The 17,815-nt window shown below is 38.8% G+C and overlaps 1 protein-coding gene across 2 annotated transcripts; it reads left to right on the top strand.

Moving 5' to 3' along the window:
- Positions 1-132: 132 nt before the first annotated feature.
- iffo1b (intermediate filament family orphan 1b) lies at positions 133-17,767 on the top strand. Of its 2 annotated transcripts, none has more exons than XM_066682752.1 (9): positions 133-1,855; positions 5,392-5,452; positions 6,953-7,048; positions 7,285-7,425; positions 7,709-7,899; positions 8,222-8,342; positions 10,658-10,747; positions 11,661-11,791; positions 12,529-17,767. In XM_066682752.1, the coding sequence occupies exons 1-9, from the start codon at positions 912-914 to the stop codon at positions 12,611-12,613; spliced, it is 1,860 nt and encodes a 619-aa protein (XP_066538849.1). In that variant the 5' UTR covers positions 133-911; the 3' UTR covers positions 12,614-17,767. The 2 variants fall into 2 exon arrangements, with proteins under 2 accessions (XP_066538849.1, XP_066538848.1); XM_066682751.1 differs by having other exon boundaries at positions 10,655-10,747.
- Positions 17,768-17,815: the final 48 nt, after the last annotated feature.

Here is a 17,815-nt window from a genome sequence, read left to right as displayed (position 1 = left end):
TTGTATTTAACCGGTGAGTAAAAATATAAATACCGCCTTCCCAGTCTCCCGCAGTGGAGGGAGTCGATTCCGAGTTGATTCGTGTTTATATTCACCACATGAAGGGTCTTTAAACGCTAATACTTCTAGAAAGAGAGCAGAGCAGTGATTATAATCAGTAATACAATCAATTAAAGCGGTAGCACAAATAGTGGTCAGGTCTGAACCTACGTGACTTACCATAGTCTGTGTTTAGGACATTGTATGTTATCTTTTATATTGCATTCCAGTTTAGGCCTATAACAAATAAAAATATAGCTCAACAATTGATGTATATGTAGTGGAAATGACTGTTTGTTTCAGACAGACAAACTGATTAGTTCTCAAACAGTTCATAGGCAGTAGCTGAAAAAAAGAGATATTGCACCCAGATAACGTGATTATGTCGAATATAACTAAGTTTTTTAGGACTCAACCAGAGGACGCAGACCTCCCTTTTGAAACTAGAGTGCAGTATTCGATTGTACGAGTAAGTTTAGTGATTTGTGTAGTGCACTTGGGAATGTGTGGGATTACGTTCACAGCGTTTGAATCGACTCTTAATTTGAAGCCAGGATTCGAATAATGTTTGAATCGACTCCAGCTCTTTGCCTGTCCCGCAGTGAATTTTCTCATTGCTTGGCAAGAAAGCTGCGATACGCGCGTTCCCAACCCGAACGTTTTTGTTTTCATTCCGCTTAACTCTCATCATATCCGGAGTTATCTTTTATTCTGTTCAATCCAGTGTGTATGTTTGGTCATTTATCTTTCATGAACATCGTTGACAGTTGCGTGTCAGTGAAGGCTCCATCGTCCGGAGTGCTTTGAATCTGAGCAGGAGGCACTAAGCACAGCAGCAGCAGAAAGAGGTGCAGAAGTACAGGGCGGTGTTCATGCCAGATCTGCAGCGAGCGAGCTTTCCGTGCCGCAGCATGAACCCGTGGCTGGGAGAGCAGCAGAATGACACCGGGGCTCCGGATTCCCCCTCAGCGCTGTTCCATGACTCCTTCTTCCTGCAGGCCGAGCCGCAGCTCCCCACTCACGGTCCGCTCTCGGGCGCTGATCTGCAGGCTCTGGCGCCTCTGAGCAGCTCTCGCCACCGGGGCCTACCTCCTCATTCACCTTCTCATCCACTTTCTCCTTCTCACCCTCATCCACTTACACATCCTCATCACCCCCCCGCGGCCGCGGCGCTGCGCAACGACCTCGGCTCCAACATCAGCGTCCTGAAGACCCTCAACCTGCGCTTCCGCTGCTTCCTGGCCAAAGTGCACGAACTTGAGCGGCGCAACAAGATCCTGGAGAAGCAGCTGCAGCAGGCGCTGGAGAACAACGCCAACAATGCCGAGGAAGAAGAGGCGCCCACCCCACGGACGCAGAGCAAAGAGAGCGGCGTGCAGACCGGCTTCGTGGGGCTCATGCCCGTGCGGCCTTCCTCACTGCCATTCCACAACACTAACAACAACTCGTCCACTAGCGCGAGGAGACCCACTGTTCTGTTCACGCCTCCTCTGTCCGCTGCACTCCAGGCCCGCAGCGCAAATCCGGTCATAACCCACAGCGCCGCGACCCCCACCGAACCCGCCGCCGCCAACACCAACAACTCCAATAACGCTGCAGCCCCCAACCCTCCACCACGATTCCTGCCCGGCACCATCTGGTCCTACAGTCCGAGCCGGAGGGGTGGTGCTGGCGCGGAAAGGATCACCAGCCCCGGTGTGTCCTGGGTGCACCCTGACGGAGTGGGTGTCCAGATAGACACCATCACCCCAGAGATCAGGGCCCTTTACAACGTCCTGGCCAAAGTCAAGAGGGAGAGGGACGAGTACAAGCGCAGGTGAACTGCATGAAAAGGATATGCATGTGCCCTCTGTCTGCATCAGGTTACACCAAAAGACAAGCTTAATGTGTGTTTCATGTTTGTTTCTGGAGCAAATAAGGCTTGCTTTTGACCAGGCATTACATGGGTTACATTTTTTAGGCCTACATATGTCCAACACTGACTACTGAATGGCAAGGTACTATAGATAGATAGATAGATAGATAGATAGAGGTAATATAAATAGATAATATACACATATATATCACCTATCAATAGACATCAATAGATAAAAGCATGATTTGAAAAAGATCCTCCAGAAGGAATAAGTCAATGCCAAGCATAAGCTAAAAGGGTACAAAGCATCACAGTTGTGGGCTATGATGTAATGAAATGCACGCTTTTGAATGACAGGGCTCCATGCAGTTATTTTGTGATGAGTTGGAGGGGCTTTTGTGATTCCAATGAATTATCCTGCATCAGTATATACCTCAGTAAAATTACCAAAGCCTAATGCTATCAAATCTTCACAAAATCCGTCAACATTTAGTCAAAGTCTTCCCTTTAAAAAGCTGTAGAAACAATATGTTTTGTTTTTCAAATCACAAAAGCTGTTGCTCTATATTTTCCTTCTTCGTATGTGTGCTATTGCCACAACTGCTGAGAGGGCAGCTGCAAATTCACTAACTTTGAATTGCTTGTACATTAGTTAGGTTGACTGAGACCAGCCATTGGATCACAGCTAAATTCAAACATGACAAAATGGCTGACATGTTTTATTTCTGACAATGCATTATTTTTATAATACTGAGCACTTCAAAATGTGTGGCCATAATTAAGTTTCCTAGCTTTGGAAGTGAACCCGAGGATTCCATTATTTCTAGAGTGTGCCATTTTAGAAAATTACTTAAGGATGTTGAAACATTTTCTAAAATCATGTATCAGGGCACCTTGAAATGTGTGGGCTCTAGGGCCCAAAAGTGTGCCCTAATCTCCGTGCTGTATCCCAGAATGCATTGCAAGTAGGACTAAACAACAACACTGGAGTTTACATTCAAGGTAGTTTATGAATTGCCAAATATCTTTCTCTCAAACCCCAGTTTATTTGTGCTTTCTAAAATATTTTATTCATTAATTAGTATACAAAACAGACCCATGTGCTGTAGTATGATTAAATTATTTGAGGTGGCTGAATTAGGCTGGCAAATGCTCTTCTCACTAGACTTTATTTGAATGTCCTAAATCTTTTGAAACATGTATCATATGACAGAACACAATATGCTCACGTTAGTCATCAGACGTTGCATGTTTATACATAAAGGGAGTAATAAAAGAAGATATTTGCCTTTCTGGAAAGGCCTTCGTTTGATTACAGTACTATGCTGGCTAAAGGATAGCATGTAGCATAGCATTAATATGTATTATGGAGTAAGGTTACAATTTCACAACCTAACTAGTTGACTACTTCTGGTCCATAGATAGTAACCCAGCATGTACAGAATTGGAGCATGATTTGCAGGGTCCAGAGCAACTGTGGGCTCAGCAAAAAAAAAAAAAAAAAAAAAAAAACCAGCTGCATCAGGCAGGCACAAGCCACACTGATGTCAGCATGCTTCGTCAAATGAAAGCACATGCTTCTGAGTGCTGTCCATTCTCCTGGTGCTGAGGCACAAATCCTTCCTGCATTCACTCAGAGCTAAATCACAGTGCTAAAAATAAAGGTGCCAAAAGGGGTTCTTTGGAGTGATGACACATCAGAACCACTTTTGGTACCATAACATTTTAGTTAAGTGCTTACTGAATTTTTTAAAGAACCATGAACTGAAGGGATGTTTAAAGAACATAAATTATTATTTTGATACATTTAATTTTACAAAACATAGGTAAGAATAATTTTCCGAAGTAAGCAAGCACAACTGTTTTGCTTCACTTTGTGTAGTGCTAATCTCAAGACTGATAAATGGTTCACAGTTTCTCCTAATATTTGAAACAAAATTCAGATGAGGAATAATTACTATAGTAATGTTGTACAACATTGGGCAGTCACTGTACATTGTAATAACATCCAGGAATACATTTTCTATGTCCATTACACATGAAGATTGTCACTGTTTTGCACTGTGATATCTCAATATCATAATATTATGACACACTGTTACACCCCCAGTGAAAAACATTCAGGCCTACATTTTCTCTGTGGTTACTGTACAGAGTGTAATCTATGTTCTAGGAAAATAATTGCAGCAATGATGAATCGGTTCTCTCACACCAGTTAAACAGGGGCTCAGGTTATTTTTGTCATGTAGAAGCGCAGCTGTTAGGGGTTGTGTGTCCTGACTGGCCTAGAAGAACACTTTGTAGTTGTAGAATGGAACTCATTTCCTGGGGAACTTTTTCAAGGCAATGAGCTGAAAAAAAATGTATTGGGAAAATTAGATAAAGATTAGTGCACATTTTACATTTTATTTCATAGTCAAGCTGCAATTTTGGAATCAAATTTGAAATCAAATAAGATTTAGAGATTGATTCATCTCTGAAATGGAGGAATGGAGAAGAAATGAGAATGAGATCAATCAGTGAAGTGAGGAGAGAAGGCTGAGGCTATGCATTAAATCAGAATTGGAAAGCTTCTAGTAAAAGCTTCTTCTTGTTATAGAATTACAGCTTTCCCCCGAGGAAAACTGCAGCTTTATGCCTCGGCCTGCTCCACAATTACAGCCAAATGAACCCATTCCCCCTTAAGCCACAAAATAATGTTTATTTACGGCTGAAGAGTCATTCAGACCCATTGCATGTGTTCACTGACTCAGAGCGTGTGGCATGTTAAGGCATGTGAAGAGTAATTTTAACTTGTCCTGTGTATGTCTCTGCCCATTTTTCAGTTCAGACTCTGTGTCGTTCTCTTTTTATATCACCTTGAGGTATTCAGTTATTCTCACTATTGAAGTTGATTTTCCTTTCCTGAATATCAGTACTTCACACTGTATCTGCAATGCAGTTTTCAGGCTAGCACTGATGGAGTGTCTTTAGTCATCATCCTCGCCCTCTCCCTTTCTTGTTTCTCTCTCTCTCTCTCTCTCTCTCTCTCTCTCTTCATCCTTCTTCTTTGCTTTGTTCTCTCTCACCTTCCCCATCTATCATCCTTTCTGTAATTGTGGGTTGGCATATTGGAATTGATTGTAATGTTTGTTTTTTGCTGTAGGTCTAAACGTGTGGTCAAGTGAGAAGGTTTAATACGCTTAGAGAATACTGCAGTGCACTGCATTTAAAAGAGTCCTTACGTAAGAGGGAGCTGGAGACCATTTTACTCTACTGTACTGCTCATCCCAACCGTGATTGTGCTTTGCATGAAATTATGAATCATTTAGAAATGTGGAAGAATTTACATGCACACAAACACACACACAATGTGCAGTCTAACTGACAATAATAATGACTGTTTGCAAAAGAGTTTTCATATATATATGTCAATTATGTATGTATGTCTATACTGTGTTGGGTGCTGCAGTGTTGTTACTTGTCAGTTGATGTCTGTTGTCTTTTTTTTTTATAAGATGGGAGGAGGAATACACAATAAGAGTGGATCTCCAACAGAAGGTTACAGATCTACAGGAGGTAAAATATATTTTATAGGAGTACTTAAATATGAACTTTTTATAATGTTTCGCAAAAAAATCTCCTCACATCACCATTATGTTATCTCTACCCATACTTCATTTCAATACACTTTACTATTCAATTCACTTAACTTGCTTCTATTATTTAACAGCCAATATATAATGGTTTAAATGCAAAACTGGGCCTACATGCAGTAATTACTTTTATTAATATAAAATCACTAGATGTTTTTATCTAAGAACCCATTACACACACCCCAAAATATTCTCACAGATGCCCTTTTATTTGTCAAAGGCTACTCCATTGTTTATTTAGCTTCCAGTTTTTTCTTGACCTTAAGCATATCACAGACATACTGTGTGTGTGTTCCTGCTGTTATCCTGTAATGATGAGCCCCCATTATCTCTCTGTACACTATTGATTGGTTGACAGCCAGATTAAACAAACTCAAAGTGGCAGGGGAACATGTTTAACACATCTGTGATCTGAAATGTGTGTAATGATCATCCTTCCTTGTACCACAGGGCTTTAAAGCGGTCCAGTTTAAAATGTGTGCACCTCTGATAAACCTGGTTTATCTATTCAGTGAACTAACAAATCCCTCATGGACTTAATGATCATCCCTCATGATAATTTAATATAAGAAAACGGAATGAAGACTGAAACAGAAACACTGTAGACTGGGCCAGGTTTGAGTCAGCAGTCCTTGGAGAGGATGTGTTTCAAATTACACTTTTATGCTGACATTAACGCTGTATTTTAAATGAGTCTATTTAATCAGCATTTGGAGAACTGTCAGATTTCCAGTTCTATAAACATTACATTATTTATTCAAACATTGCATAATAACAATTTAAGACATGTTCTATTAATATATACAATCCAAGCTCCTGGAGTTAAATTTGATTTTGTCTGATGTTCATCTCGTGCTGTGTCGCTGTCTAAGCCAGGTGTGTTTTAGAGGTCGGGTACAGTGAAAGTTTTGGCTTACTTCTGTTATTATGATGGCTGATATTTTCCTGTTTTAGCTTGAAATCCCTGCAGGGACAATGTGTCAGGTATATTGGTATGTAGGTATATAACAGGGTTTGTCCAGTGAATGACGTAGAGTCATTGGCTCATATTTGTTTCTGAGTAACAGAATAATGCTGATTTAAAATGAGGCCTCATTAGTAAGCATAATTCTAGTCACTGTTTTGCAAAAATGTAATTCTGATCGTTCTCAGTGCCTTAGTGTGGTGGTGTGGTGATGGTGTGTTAGTGTAAGCTTACTGGTATGAGTGTATCAGACAGAGTGGTGCTGGCTGGAGTTTTCAAACACCTCATTGTTACTGCTGGACCTAGATTAGTCCCCCAAACAACATCGTTCATAAGACCAACATATAAATAAGATATTGTTTTATTGTTGTTATGACTGATCTGTGTTTGTTCTCCACAAATGATTTTTTTGTTTTAAGCTTTGTGTGTGTGTGTGTGTGTTTCTGTGTTTCTGTTTAGGATCTGCAGGAGAGTGAGGTGTGTCAGGATGAGCTGGCGCTGAGAGTGCAGCAGCTGAAGGCTGAGCTAGTCCTCTTCAAGGGTCTAATGAGCAATGTGAGTGTAATCACAAAACACCACAAAGGTGGTCTTATTTCAAGATTAGTTAGAATTGATTAAATGAATACAACAAATAAGACTTTTCATGTTCATTCTTAATTAAATTGTAAATTAAAAGTGTTGGAATCTGAGAACGAGACATTAGTTTGGCCTTAACAAATTTGTAAGGGGATATTTTTAAGAATTTTTTTATTTCTTCTAATGAAGTAACTAGTTTGCTTCCTCACATACAGGATTTGTCTGAGCTGGACAGTAAGATCCAGGAGAAGGCGATGAAGGTGGATATGGACATCTGCAGACGCATTGATATCACAGCTCGCCTCTGTGACCTGGCACAGCAGAGGAATTGTGAGGACCCTATTAAAATCTTCAAGGTGTGGTCACTTATGCACACTGGCCTGCATACGTTTACTCTACCTTTCTCTTACTATGGTCTGGAGTGAAAAAAAATTGCATTATCTACTCATTTTGGTACATTAAACTCATTACGAACATGATTAAGGGACTTACCCTGCCTCTGCTTACACTCCCCTACAGCAGTGCTGAAATATTTTTCTGCTGATGTTCCTTTCTTAGAGATTAAACAAAGTCAAATGTCAGTATTCTGCTTTCAGTCTATATTCATTCACTGGTTGATGTAACTTCTCTTCATTTAAGGTACCCAGCCCACAATCTTCTAGCAACTGTCGTCCACGGAAACAGACTGGAGCACTTCCTGCCAATGGCAGTGAGACAGATGAGCCAACTAGCACCTCAGATAGTGATGGAGGTGGAGCAAAAGAGGAGGATATGGGCACCACCTCAGCCAATCAGATAAATGAAGAGATGCAGAGGATGTTATCCCAACTGTGAGATGTTTTCCTGTACCATGTTTTATGGATTAGAGAGCTGCTGACCTGATGTAAAAGGTCGGCACCTTGTGTTGCTTTTGGCAGGGGAAATTAAATTACGTACATTGCCAAGGTGGACAGGCTGGAGGGCAAGGTTTTCTCTTTTGCAGACCTCTAAACAGATTCTGTGTTGCCCATTTCATTGTATAATCAGTGTAGAAATTAGGGCTTTGACATTTACACGTGTATCATGTCTCATTATATGTTCATGACTGAAGTGCTTCATGGCTGTGCCTCTCACAAGTTCCATGTGAATACTCAACATGCTTTTGTGTTTTAGGCGTGAGTGTGAGTTTGAGGATGATTGTGACTCTTTGGCCTGGGAGGAGACTGAGGAGACTCTGCTGCTTTGGGAAGATTTCCCAGGATGTGCTCTGACCACAGACACCAATCACAGTGAGGTAAGACAAATGAAGCGCAAGCAGGTGGCTGATCACAAATTACAGTTTAGATACAATAGCTCTTTAATGCCTATGATAATACCAAAATGTTGGTCACTGGTATTTTGAAACTTCATCTTTGAATCTTCTACTTCAATTTACCCTTTCTCTAAGACACCCATTCACAAATGTTAAACTGGAACGTACACTAAATCTGTAGTGGATGGGCTACTGTTAAGAAAAAACCTGTAATGAAATCTGAAATGAAACACCATGTGAGAGAAATGCAGCTAAAATTAAAATCACTCTTGATGTGCCATCATCAGGGCCAATGAGCTTGATTAAATTCCATCTATTTCAAAGTGACCGTTTTGTATCTATCCAAACAGTGCCTGTACTGAGTTATGTAGAAATCACATTTTTTGAGAAGTTGCTTCTTGAAAAAATATATTTTATTGGTCTAGATTGACAGAATGAAAGCTGAAGTTTAAGCTCATATCAGCTAAAGATTTTAGTTAAGGTTAATACTGTGCAGCAATTTTACTATAAGTAAGCAATTTTCAATACACCAAAAATATTTATCTGCTTTTTTATATATTTAAAGGCAACGGATATACATTTTATTGTTTTAAGGTAATCATGTGCTAAGGCAGTGGTTACCAAACCTTTTATGCAGCACACCCATTTTTGTTGATTAGAATACTGCATGATATTATATACAAAATTGCAACAAAGAACTGCAACTTCTTATTAAATGATAAAAAATAAATTCACAAATTAACTACCTGAAAACTTGAAATAGGAACATGAGCAACAGCAAACCAAACTCTAAGCAAACTACAGGAAGTATGTGTGATGAAGTGTCTTACGTATGTGTCATCCCCATTTTACACATTTGAGGTTTTACACATTCCAAGTTCCAATTTTGTTTTGCCGTCCACAACAAGACCTGCACTGCCCACAGCTTTCTCTAAGCAAGATGGCAGATTCCAATACCAAACATTCAGGACAACACAAAAATTCACATGTTCAGCCACTAACACATAGTAACTGAAAGTGATAAGAATCGCTCAGCGTCGCTCCTGCAGCAGGGAATGTGTATGTCCAGCAACACATAGGCAGGCAGCGCCCCACAAGTACAGGTCTGAGGGAACGGGGATGACTACGTTCTGATTGGTAGTTGGTGCTCCGCATCATTGCTCATTTATATTATGTCAGTTATAATAATCAAAATAAAAGAAATAAACACTTGAAATATATCAGTCTGTGTGTAATGAATGAGTATAATATACAAGTTTTTTTTTTAATGGAATTACTGAAATAAATTAACTTTTTCATGATATTCTAATTTTATGACCAGCACCTGTATGTCTTACATTCTCTCTGTTTAAGTTAAAAGTGAGTCGAGGCTGAAGGGAAGGGCATCGCAGAATTACTGTTTATGTTTAGCTCTGCTGGCAAAATCTCAAATGCACTTTTAAATAACTTCTTTTCTCATTTCCTCACCTTCATTAGCTAATAAATGATTCCATCCAACATTAGGTTCATGCCCATGCAAATTAATGTTTGCTTTGTTTACTGTCTGTAACATAAACACACAATTACCAAAAAAAAAAAAAAACATCCAGCTTGAATAAGAAGTGATGAAAGAGCTAAATATTGAAAATTCGCCAAGGTCAGTTTGATGGAGAATAACACATTTTCTGATGAAGACAACAAGGATGTTTAGCTACAGCTGACCTAGCACCTGCCCCCCCAACCAACACATATACATACAAACATTAACATACATTTACACATACAGATGTTAGAAAATGATCGTACCCAGATTGACTCACAAGAATGTTTAGTGTTCAGACAGAATGTGTATCCTAGTTGGTACAAGTAGGTTTGAGTTCAAATTCCCTCTGAGCTCAAACGCCTGTCAGAACAAGAGCCAGTGCTGCATACATGCAGAGGGGTATTCAGTCCAATATTCTGAGGCAAACTTGCCACAGGACAATTCTGGTAAAATTCAATATTTTCCATAACCCATTTTGTAGAATCGCTGACCCATACAAATATAACCAACAACTGGTCAATGCAGTGGATGAGTGTGTTGATGGACTGTTGCCAGTGATGGTGTTCTGTTTGTTTCAGGGAAAGCTAAGAAGATTCTGAGACCCATCATTTTCCATCAGTACACTTTTCCTCTTGGTTATGTTTTATCTTTATCGGCTGCTCTGCCCACAGTGCACAGGACACTCTAACTCACAGACAGAGATAGGACACTCTAACTCTCTCTCTCTCTCTCTCTCTCTCTCTCTCTCTCTCTCTCTCTCTCTCTCTCTCAGCAGGAAGAATGCCTTGAGAAGGTTATTAAAGACACAGAGTGCCTTTTTAAGTCCAGAGAGAAAGAATATCAGGAGACCATAGACCAGATTGAGGTGACTACTACAGATAAGCTTTCAGTTTTGGCTGTAAATGAAAGAGACTTTAGAAGTGTGTTAGTTTCAGATTGAGCAAATTGTAAATGTAAAAACCTTTACTGCTACCATTATATTCTCACCTTTACAGCTTTACATCCACAACTACACTCTGCTATCTACAGAGTTGATCACACAGTTGGAAGAATAGATATAAGATTCCACCTTAAGCTATTCTGCTGTATAAATGATGCCTGATATCTTTGATAATGTGTTACACAGTGTTGAAGGAAATGAACTCCTACACACTGTGTGTGTGTGTGTTTCACACTTTGTTAGATGTCTGGTAGTGTGTTGTATTAATAAATCTGGAGGTAGGCACAGAGAGTCAGGTATTTAAAATGGTTGATCCTGACATTTGAGGCATGTGAAAAATGTGCATGATTCACTTGAAGAGAATATTAGACAAATTATCTTTTGTTTTATATTTTGGTAGTTTGACAGTGACTTAATTTTAGTGAAACCTGGTTAGACTACAGCTCATAGCCCCAGTGATGTATCTAGAACTTCCTAGAAGGAAGGAGTCAATTTCTCATTATATTAGTGTTTATTCTGATGTATGAGACATGTGTTCAGCTCTTGAGGTCATATTCAATAGGAGAGATCACTTGGTTGTAAATGCCCTCATAGCACAGAGAAAACAACCACTGATCAGATGGGATTTAACCCTTTTGTTTCAGAACAAAGATAATGGAATAAAAAATAATGAAATATTTTGTTTAAACCCAAAAGGCTTGACAATCACAAAAAGCTTGAGGGTTCCCGTTTGCAATTTAAACCATTTTACAGTGTTTTTGTGTAAGATTGTAGCACAGGCTGTGTTCCCCAGGTATTAAATTGTACATGAATGCTCTTATTGACTCTATGTTTATAGCTAGAGTTAGCCACTGCAAAATCTGACATGAACAGGCACCTGCATGAGTACATGGAGATGTGCAGCATGAAGAGAGGACTTGATGTACAGATGGAGACCTGCAGGAGACTCATCACCCAGAGTGGAGAGAGGTACACACACATAAACCCGATTTAATGTGGCCACAAAATTATTGTTCTTCTGAGGTCAAGACCACTACAGAGCAGGTATGATTTGGGTAGTGGATCATTCTCTGTCTGGTAGTGGATCAGACACAGCAGTGCTGCTGGAGTTTTTAAAGCCCTCAGTGTCAGTGCTGGACTGAATAGTCCACCAACCAAAAATATGCAGCCAACATCATCCTGTGTCCACTGATAAAGGACTAAACGATGACCAACACAACCTGTGCCGAAACAGATGAGCTACTATCTTTGACTTTACATTTACAAGGTGGACCAGCGAGGTAGGTGTGTCTAACAGAGTGGACACTATTTAAGAACACAAGGAGCACTGCTGTGTCTGATCCACTTGTTCTAGGACAACACACATTAACACATCACAACCATGTCGGTATCACTGCAGCGCTGGGAATGATCCACCACCCAAATCATACCTGCTTTGTGGTGGTCCAGTGTGTGTCCTGACCATTGAAGAACAGGTTGAAAAAGAAAAAAATTGGAAACAAATGGACTATAGTCTGTAATTATAGAACTACAAAGTGCTCTTGTAGTATACACACTCATACAAAATAATCAGTAGAATACTCAGTTAATATTATTAAGCTCATTGTTGGCAACTATAATGGCAGTACTATAGTGTTTTTCAAGGCCGTTATTGTACTTTTTTGATGAATCATTTTTTCCCCTCTCAATTTTGTCATCACCATCAGCAAATCTCAGTCTTCTAGCCCTGGCGGAGGACTAGAAGCAAACGATGAGTCAGAAAGAGAAAAGTCTGGAGAAGGAGGAAGATAATAATGAACTCAATGAAGAAAAAAATCTCAGTTGGTAACAACTTCTCATCTATCTGTAAATTCTAAGCCATATTTAGCCCACAGGTGCTTGTACAACACTACTGAAGGCTTTATTTCATCAGTGGATATGTAGTCGGTATCTCCCAAAATATCAGGGGGCCAGCAGGGCACGAGTCACATCAATAGGCTTGTGCTGACTGATTCTGACCCGAACTTCCCCCTGCTGGTGGCCTTTGGAAATAATAATTTTTTTTTCAGGTCTAGTGACAGACCTCATATTTTCCATAACTCTTTTCATCATAGCTGCCCTTTAGCACATTGTTTGGATTTGCTATACATGTGATACATGTGCAAACCATTTGATTTCAGGTAAAATAATTTTAAAGCACTGCTATTTTTATAGTAAATAGCATAAAAGGGGCTCAGAATGAAAGCAATGCTCTCTTTACAACTGAGTACAAGCCTCTTTTAATCACAAAAATGAGTAATGTCCTCAAAATGACGTGAGTCCAGCGCACATCTATTATTGTAAGTGTCATTTCTGCTTTGTGTTGGGTTGTGGCAAAAAAATTTGAGGATGTGACCAGTGTGTCTATGTTCCAAGTTTTTCTCTTCAACTCTTTAAAATCTGAAACAAGCTTGAATGTTAAACATTCATGTGAACATTTTTATTTTATTGAGAAAATATAGCATAATGTAAATAGTGTAGACTCTTGTAAAGAAAATGCTGTATATTTGTGCAGTCATATGCTATGTTGTATAAATAGAAATATTTGCTGTGACAAGCTTAACTTGTGGTCGAGCAAAGGTTATATTAAGACTTTTATGCTGTTCTCAGATCAGTTTCACATTATCTTTTGCAAAAGGGCAGCTGATGCATGGTTTTACATACTTGCCCTTAACCATGGCAACTGTTGAAGATAAATGGAATTATGCTGGTTGTCTGCAGTTAGAGCTTGTATGAAAAGGTTGCTGATTAGTAAAGTGTAAAAAAAAACATTTGCACACTTTGCAGCCTTTTCAAACCTAATATGGTGTGTCATGTTTCTGGTGATAGTAACACTCGGGTCATGCCATTCAAGAAGACCACAAACCTTATTACAAACACAAAAGGTGCTGTTTGACCCTGTGATACACACTGATATTGAACCAATCTATACTGTAAGAAGGACCATTATAAAATATATGGTTTGTAAATGTTAAACCTGGTCTGAGCACAGTGTAAATACTAAAACTTTACAGCTGCCACTACATCCTCATTCCTCATATTACAGTTTGAGAAAAGGACACAAGATTCTATATTAACCTATTCTGCTGTATAAATAATGCGTAATATGTGAGATAATGTGTTGAATAGTGTAAAAGGAAATGAGCTCCTACACTGTGCGTGTGTGTGTTTGTACTCTGTGAGATATACGGTGTGTCACAGTAGTAAGTGCGGAGGTAGCCTCACAGAATCTGGGGTTTGGCTTCAGTTATTCTGAATGAAGTTATAGTAGGTTATGTAACACACACTGATCAAATGATTGATTTGGAGTCAGGCCACTGGGAGTTTATATTAATACCCCTGGTGGCTAGCAATATGGTATTGTCTCATCTTTGTAAAACTGACTTAGTCTGGTGTTTAGCAACTTTAGCCATCATGAAGCAGAGTACAGAAATAAGAGTAATGCACCAATCAGTGGGTTGGGCAAAGCTCACATTTTCCATGTCACATACGACTGTCAGGGTTGCTATAAATACATACCCTTTTAATGGTTCTAACAAATGCAGTGAAACAATGAGCTTTTTGACCGTAGAAGAAAGAAACATAACTCAAAATACATATACATAATAAAGAAAATGTGACACATGAGCAAGCATCAAAGAGGAGAACCACAATTGTTATATTTACTAATGTATTTGGAACAAAAGGAATTTCTATAGTGCCAAATGTGAACTGAGCTTTCAGGGTACAGACTCTGAGCAGGAAAGAGCATCAAGAGGTGATGCTTCCAAAAACGGTGCTGTACGTCCAGTTTGTAAATATTTGCTCTGCTTTAAAATGTAAAGAGACAAATACTATTATAACGGTATGTAAGCTGTATGTAAATGAGTAATCTGCAATATGAAAAAAGCAAGAATGGCTCTCAATGTAATGCATTGTAAAGTGCAGTATGTTCAAAGCATTTTCAGAGCTGTTTAGTTTTCAAAAACACCATGTTTTCATCCAGTTTCAGATTCTGTCCTCTTATCTACTTGTTTTCATTCTGATTCTTCTAGTTTTAAATCAGCACTCTCCCTCAAAAGCTCTTCCATTATATTTAGTCTTAATTCTTGTTCTCTTACCTTTGAGTTCTGTACAGTTTGTTCAGTGTTGTTCTACTCTGAGTAATGGTTTCCTTTATTAATATCTTCCATTATTACTATCTTCCCTTCGTGTAGATTATCAGAAAACAACAGCCCACTTTGTTTTCTGTTTCTTTTATATTAATTAAAAAAGGCAAAAAACAATTCTTCTTAAAATATCACTCAAAATGAGAAGTCAGTCTCTCTGTTTGCTTAAAACTTGCTTTAAACTTATGTATATTCTTTTACTTGGTTCAAACAGCATACAATTTAAATATAGGACATATGTGAGTGTGTGTATGAAGGTATTTTGATTGTGTATGCTGATTTGTTTTGTTGACAAGGAATTTACTTGTGGTTTAATCAAATATGAATGGCAAGTTGTTGCTTGATCACTGTATTTATTCAAAATACTGTACAGAATCTAATGTAAATCGTGGCAATAGTGTACAATACTCTTTCTACAGCACTTGAACCAGCTTTATATATATATATATATTTTTTTTTTTCCCTCAGAATTGAATTCAGATTGGATTTGAAATACCTCACATTTAAAGTCAGTAAAAATGATAGGTAAATTCCTTGTGTTAAAAAAAACTCAAAAAAGAAGACAAATCAAAAGCAAAGAGAAAACAGAATGCTTATCCAAAATGTTGGTATGACTGCTATGATATTGTAACCCAGAGACAATCTGTAAGGATCTTTACTATATAATCGCTGGCTATGCAAGCAAGTCCTCTCTCCCAGTCAGAAAAGTTTCTATTGTTTGAAACAACTTTTTTTTTGTTAAACATACACGTGATCACTTATGGTTCTTTTAGTCAGCATTGATTTGGTCTGAACATGGGCTAAGTCCCCATTTAACTCTGGCCCAGATAACAAAAGGAATAATGGCCCAAATTAGGTTTTACTATACCAAGATAGCAGACACATTTGGGCCACATTTAGGTCTTTAAAGGCAATAAGAGAACTGCAGATGTGCCACGTTTGGGTCAAACATTCATTGCTATCTGGGTAGTGCAGTAGTTGAGCAGTTGAGCGGATCTGACGATGGTGGATTAAAGGTGACTGATAGTTATAATGTAATGTTTATTTACATTAACTGTGTTTGGCAGACATTGATATCTAGTTTGATTCACCATTTGTTAATCATGTTATATAAGTACCCTACTATAGTGTTGAACGTCTTTCCCAAGACTCTTATGTGTATAATATTGTGTTATTCCAGCATTTACGAAGCTAGTACAAGTAATGTATGTGGAATAGTACTGTCTGGCAGGGGCTGCAATACTAATCAATCAGTCGTTCAACTAATCCACCAGTTGACCTTACCTTAAGTAGAGCAAACAGAATTGCTATTTTTTGCTATTTTTAGGTTTCATATTAATGGGAAAGATGGAGTGGGTTCTTTAATTTGAGAGCCTTTTTTAAATATTTAAAAATACTCTTTAGATCCTTAGCACTCAATATATCAAACGCTCTGATAATAAAAAGAAACAAAATGTTATCTATGGCAGCCACAGTACTGAAAACCTCAGTCCAATCATTTCATTCATTCATTATCTGTAACCGCTTCTGTAATCTGTAATCCAATTCAGGGGCGCGGTGTGTCCAGAGCCTACCTGGAATCATTGGGCGCAAGGCAATACACCCTTGAGGGGGCGCCAGTCCTTCACAGGGCAACACCGACACACACACACACATTCACTCACACACTCACACCTATGGATACTTTGGAGTCACCAATCCACCTACCAACGTGTGTTTTTTTGGACCGTGGGAGGAAACCGGAGCACCCGGAGGAAACCCCGGACACGGGGAGAACACACCAACTCCTCACAGACAGTCTACCGGAGCGGGAATTGAACCTGGAGGTCCCTGGAGCTGTGTGACACTACCTGCTGCGCCACCGTGCCGCCCCCAATCATTTCATTCAGACCAAATACATTTATTGGATGACATGCTCTGCAGTCTGCCTTTGTGCATGTGTGCACTTTTGCATGTGTGGAGTCCTTCACACATTGTTAAAATCTAGCAAGCTAGCTACAGAAAAATGGCCTATGCCAGCTGTATATCTACAGCTGTACTCTAGTCTTCAATGCTCTCACTCATTGACTCCTCTATTTGTAAGCATTGTGTGTTCATTATTTTTATTTTTTTAATTTTTTCGCTTTATTTGAAGTTTTCTACATAAAACTGATGTAACATAAAAATATGAGATGGCTGATGTCATATGCGAAGTATGACAGCTTATGTCCATTAATAGAACAGCGTGGTTTGATCACTTATAGAAATTGACATGATGACATTTAACCAAAATTAGCATTTGGCATAAGTCATAATGACAGCAAACATAATGCCGTCTGACATGGCCGTTACCAATAATGGTAAAGAAAGCTTAACTCCTGATAGCATATGTCATGACATATTAATGGCATAGCTATATATATGTCATGTAACTGTGACGTTGTTATAAAGTAAAGTGAAGTAAGAATTATTGAAACATTTGTGTCACTGGGTATCTAAACACCTCTAGGATTGAATGAAGTCACTTATAAATTTGAATGTTAGAGCATCAAGCTTCAGAATTGTGATTTGGTTGTAAAGAACAAGTGAAAAGCTAAGTGTTTAATAGAACATTCCTCAAATTGACTCAAAGTATTTTAAGCATATCATTATTTTAAATAATGTCAAAGATCTAATGCAAATCAAACTACACAAGTATGTCCTACTTTAATTAAAGAAGTTTTTTGACTGGGAGACCTGCCTGCTTTAATGAGTGCTGAAAGACTGGAGCTTTAAATAAGACTTGAAAAATAAAAATAATATGCTGAACATATACTTTGCATAGTGGAGTTTTTGTGTCATAGAGTTT

Source organism: Hoplias malabaricus, chromosome 10, assembly GCF_029633855.1.
Source record: "Hoplias malabaricus isolate fHopMal1 chromosome 10, fHopMal1.hap1, whole genome shotgun sequence".
Taxonomy (NCBI): domain Eukaryota; kingdom Metazoa; phylum Chordata; class Actinopteri; order Characiformes; family Erythrinidae; genus Hoplias; species Hoplias malabaricus.
Note: the sequence above shows the minus strand (reverse complement) of the source record. Positions and strands in the feature narration are given on the sequence as shown.